The 4,727-nt window shown below is 46.7% G+C and overlaps 1 protein-coding gene across 1 annotated transcript; it reads left to right on the plus strand.

The window, feature by feature from the left end:
• Positions 1-539: 539 nt before the first annotated feature.
• On the plus strand, positions 540-4,079 carry LOC144130339 (uncharacterized). Its single transcript, XM_077664273.1, has 3 exons — positions 540-591; positions 1,291-1,561; positions 3,586-4,079. Exons 2-3 carry the CDS (start codon positions 1,402-1,404, stop codon positions 4,041-4,043), a joined length of 618 nt encoding a protein of 205 aa, XP_077520399.1. The 5' UTR covers positions 540-591; positions 1,291-1,401; the 3' UTR covers positions 4,044-4,079.
• Positions 4,080-4,727: the final 648 nt, after the last annotated feature.

Consider the following 4,727-nt stretch of genomic DNA (forward strand, 5'->3'; position numbering starts at 1 on the left):
TGAAATGATAATTAATCGCCAACTGGCCCAAAACGTTGCTTTTGATTTTCTTGTCCTGTTACCTGGAAGCTATCCTGGTGAGATTATCTTTACAGAGACTGTTGTGATATTACGTTTGTACTGCGACCTTGCTTTGGAAGATGCTGAATTTTCAATCATTCAGGAAGGGTTGAACAAAATATGTGAGCCAACCTGTTTGGAATGTCCTGCTGCTTTCTTTTATGCTTAAGTTTTACGGAGACTCACTTCTCTCAGCAAAACTACTAAGTTTTGCTGAGAGATGTAACCTTTGCGGCCCTCTGAATAAGTGGTGCTCTTTTGGCATTACCTAATGAAGCCATGCTGCGCTGGTTGCTTCTTCAGATGATGCGAGACCGTTTTGCTATGGCGGCGTTCTTGTACTCGTACGACGGCTACAGCAAGTACCTCGTGTGCCTGCCCCGCACGCTGTCGTACCTATACGGCTCGGAGACCTGTACACTTCCCACGTGGTGCCGGAAGCCGTCGGGTCGGTAGAAGGAAGACGTCTTCGAGGCGTGCGCATATCTCTATGATATGTTGGCCATGTCAGAGCACACCGAGGTTATCCAGGTATATTATATATATGCACCACTCTGGTTGGAGAATGTTTTCTTGCGCAATGCATGCTAGGTTACCGGGTTAGCGAATCTCTGCGCTAACAGCTTAAGCTGCAGACAGTAAAAATTCGGCCCCACGCCAATCTCCTCTTAAGCACAAAGTGAAACTAACGGAGTTTAAGCGAGGATTGAATTCTTTGACGCGCCTACCGACGACCAAATTTTCACTTTCAGTGCTAAGAAATAAAAAATGTCACGGTAGTTCTTGCGCTTGAGTAAAACCGAGGTGGCAGGGAACAATTGCTTTTAACTCAAGGAGCATCGGGGGATGCGGATGCTGACATACTGAGCTTCACACACTGCACGCACTGTGTACATATTTGCTTACAAGCTGAGGGTTAATGGTTGCTCTTTTGCGGTATTTGACACGCACACCATGCTCTAAAGGCTCCGTGGTTGTGCTAAGCACAACGATCATTGTTGTTTACAGCGTTATAGATCCTAATCGGGAGGCATGATGCTTGTCCAGGCAGGTATAAGACCCACATACCCAGTCATTTTGTCTACCTTAGAGAATCAAGTCATTTGCACAATAACGTTCCTGTAACCAATGAACAGAAGAAAGGTGACAGTTCAAAATTATCACGTTGTATGGTCATTGCACCAAGGATCGACAATTTGCATCGGCTTGTGCGCCATCTCTTTTTTTCAGATGCACCACGAGAAGTACGAACCACACATGCGGAACTTCGTGCGTGACAACACTCTCGGGGCCTGCGTATGAGTCTGCGATCTCAGCTTGGCAGTGCTCGTGATCTTGCGCATGTTAAAGATGATCTGGGGCGACATCGCCGCTGTGGTCCATCTCTACAAGCGCTACACGGCAGAGCGGCGCAAAGGAGTCACTCAGAACGGCGCCTTTCACGCAGTGGCGCTAGCATTGCTTGCTACTGACACGTCACCCATGGAGCCACTCCTTGCTGGTGGGTCTTCTGTTGTAGGATTAATTTGAAAAAGGGTCATCTGACATCGCATCTTATCAGATATCCAATTTTTTCGTGCTAGTTCTTTTGTGGGGAAAGGTTAGTGTGAGGGCGATGCTGTATCTCCCTTAGATTCTGTATCTCGGTACAGTACACAATTTTAGTTTACTGTCCGTCGATATGCGAAACAGATACTGAGCTCTTTTCTTTCGGTAAAAACCATTTTTCATTTTTTTCAACCCAATTTTCAATATCAGGTTTAAACAGATGCCCTTTGTAAAAAAAAAACCAAAAAAGAAGTGCTTTCAATAAGGGCTGCTATCATACGCCTTGAAAACGTAGCTGCCCGAAGCGCAAACAACGGATGAAGGCCAGAAGGAAGATAATTTCATAGTGATAAAATAATGCGAGCACCACTGATCACACAGGCGGAACATTTGACACTGGCGTTCACAACGTACAGTGTTGCTGACAATTGCCCAGTACACATGGAAGTGGAGAGTAACGTTCAGTAATGAGAAGGTACTTCCATCTGGCACAAGGAAGCCTTCATTTGCACTGAGCAGAAACTGCTGTATCTTGAAGACAGGGATGTCTTAGCAAGTGTGGAAATAGTTTCATTGGTGGCTAACCGAATGAATTCTGTTCGCAAGATTTTTGTTTATATTTCAGTGTGATTTTATCTCCATGTTTTCAGTATGCTGCACTGTTGGAATTTTAGAATAGGGTATGCGGCGACTTGGCACCCTACTTAGCTTCGTGCCAACTCCTCGAAAGCGTTCTGGCTGAAAATTGCCGTCAAGAAGAGACCAGCATTAGCATGACATATTTTCTAAGCAGCCGACATAGCTATTAAAGTGCGCCAGCGCCAAAACTGCTTCATAATTCTCATTTCGCGAGAGTCACCGCACGTTGATTGATGCCAAATCTTGATGTACGAACCATTCAGTTCGCAGTTCCGGTCTCATGAGTTGGAAGGGCTGTTGTTGCTAAAAAAGGCTAGGATTCATGGGCGATGCTTTCGTTCCCAAGATTCCGGCTATAGGCAACAGGATATACTCATACTTCGAAACGAAGCTGCTCTGGTGATGGAGCTAAAAAAACCGACATTCAAAAAGAAGACCACGAAGGTTGTTCGCGCAAGCTCTTGATACACTGATCTAAACAGGTCTGTGGTGCGACATATTCGTTGATATCATGGCTGTCGCCCATGACACATATGAACGAGGTTAAGCTTGGTTGTGAGTCTTTTTAACTAGAAACTTCTTAATGATTTAATTAATTCATGTATACAATTTCAAGTGATGTCTAATGAATAGGGCACTGAAGGTCTCCACATATTATTGTGAACAGATAAATGCCTGAAAAAAATAATTACTAATTCTGTGAGACGAAAAGTTGTGGCTGTCTAAGTCATCAAGTCTTACTCGCCCGAAGATGTCAGAAATTAAGAAATAAACGTTATTTGAAAGTTATTTGCAGGTTACGCGAATAGCGGTGTATTTGCCACAGCATATGATCAGATAAATCCACCTTTATGCAACCATTAAGCGTGGTCCTTTCCCTGCCTGGATGCCACGCACATTTAGGGTTGCGAGATTTTGAGCATTGCGGGCTATCACTATATTTATTTTATTGACTATTTGCTATCCAAAATTTGTCCGCATTTTTTTGCACGTTACCTATATCTCTTTATATGTGAGAAGGTGCGCTGCCGGTCTAATTCCTCTCGAGGTGCAGTCAGTTCTCACTTGTATTACCATCTGCGGGTCAGAATGCATTTCGATCTCGTTCTAGGTGTAGTGCCGCAATGTCATGCTTTTCGTAACCTAGTTGTACACTATGATCACTTGATATATCAGAGAGCAATTAAGTCTAGTGCGCACAACCACACATGCGTGGGCATTAGCCCGATTCGAGGCCTTCATTTCATACATAACCCCCCAGTGTTAAGTGTGGCGCACATGCAAGCGAGACAAATGTTTACTAATTAAAATCATGTGTATTTTTTTCATACAAACCAGGTAAAGAACAACGTTGCAAGGTGATCTCCATACTAGGTCCGATCACAGCTTCACGAGCAGTCAGCGCCCACAACGTCGGCCACAATCAGAAATGTCCGGATGTGAATCCAGCAGTGGCACCTGAGGTCGTCGATTTGCACGGAGCTCCAGAGTCCTCCGATGCACTGCACCCGTCGCTTGACAACGCCAGCCAGTCTCATGTGCTCGTCGAGGTCCGTCAAACATTGAAGCCCCAAGGCGCGCCTCAGCATTGTCGCCGCTTCACTGGCTTCGACGCCAACATTTTCTTGAACGATGCGGAGGATCCTTTCATGTCCCGACACCTGATCGGCCGCGCGTGCGTTGTAAGGATCGTGTCACCCGTCACGAAGCGGGCTGCTCTGGCGACGAGGCTGGCGTTGCGCCTCGTGATGTTCCGGATAACGACGAGCTCTGCATCACGGCCTTTGCAACTTTGAAGATCGACGCGGAGCAGGTGGTGATTGCTTTCGATGCCCGACACGAGCGTCTGCAAGAAGACAGTGTTGCTATCGCGGCTTGGCACCGCGAACGAGAGCTCGGAGAGATTTTGGCTGTTGACAAAAGCGTTCGCAAGGAAGTCACAGTGGTCTTCGCTCAGACGCAGCTCTCTGAGTGTGATTCTGGTGGGGTTGACGTTGGAAGCCAGCGCTTTCGCCAGAAGCTTTTCGGTGTCAGGGTCATGCTGCTGGTCTTCGACCTCGGGTACATCGACGTAGACGCACACTTCGCACATCTAACTCCTTCAGTGTGCTTGCTTCCATTATATAGGCCGCCATGGCAGACTGGATCTTATCAAGGAAGCAGTATTGCACGCACACGCGAAGTGAACTCAAGTGATTGCAGGAGGCGAGGATTTCGAAGGTTGCGCGCAAAATCTCCGAATTGATGAGGTGGAAAGAGATGACCGTGAGGGACGTCGCCTCGGGGCATTCGGGAAGCATGGAAAGGCTACCGATGCTCAGGTTGTGATCTTCAATGTGAATGGCCTTCACCAAGCGGGAATCACGAATGATTTGGCATATCTCCCTGAGGTCAGCGCATACTGTAAGATGGCTTATGTCGACATTTTGAAGAGCTTTGTTGAGTGCCAGGCCGAGAAAAAACGCGCAGCACTCCTCTTC

This window comes from Amblyomma americanum, chromosome 1, assembly GCF_052857255.1.
Source record: "Amblyomma americanum isolate KBUSLIRL-KWMA chromosome 1, ASM5285725v1, whole genome shotgun sequence".
NCBI classification, from domain to species: domain Eukaryota; kingdom Metazoa; phylum Arthropoda; class Arachnida; order Ixodida; family Ixodidae; genus Amblyomma; species Amblyomma americanum.

Bases quoted from the DNA above. Each gene is read 5' to 3' on its own strand.
- LOC144130339 (XM_077664273.1), top strand. From the start codon at position 1,402: ATGTTAAAGATGATCTGGGGCGACATCGCCGCTGTGGTCCATCTCTAC. The intron at 1,562-3,585 runs GTGGGTCTTCTG...CATACAAACCAG, and splicing joins CATGGAGCCACTCCTTGCTG to GTAAAGAACAACGTTGCAAG.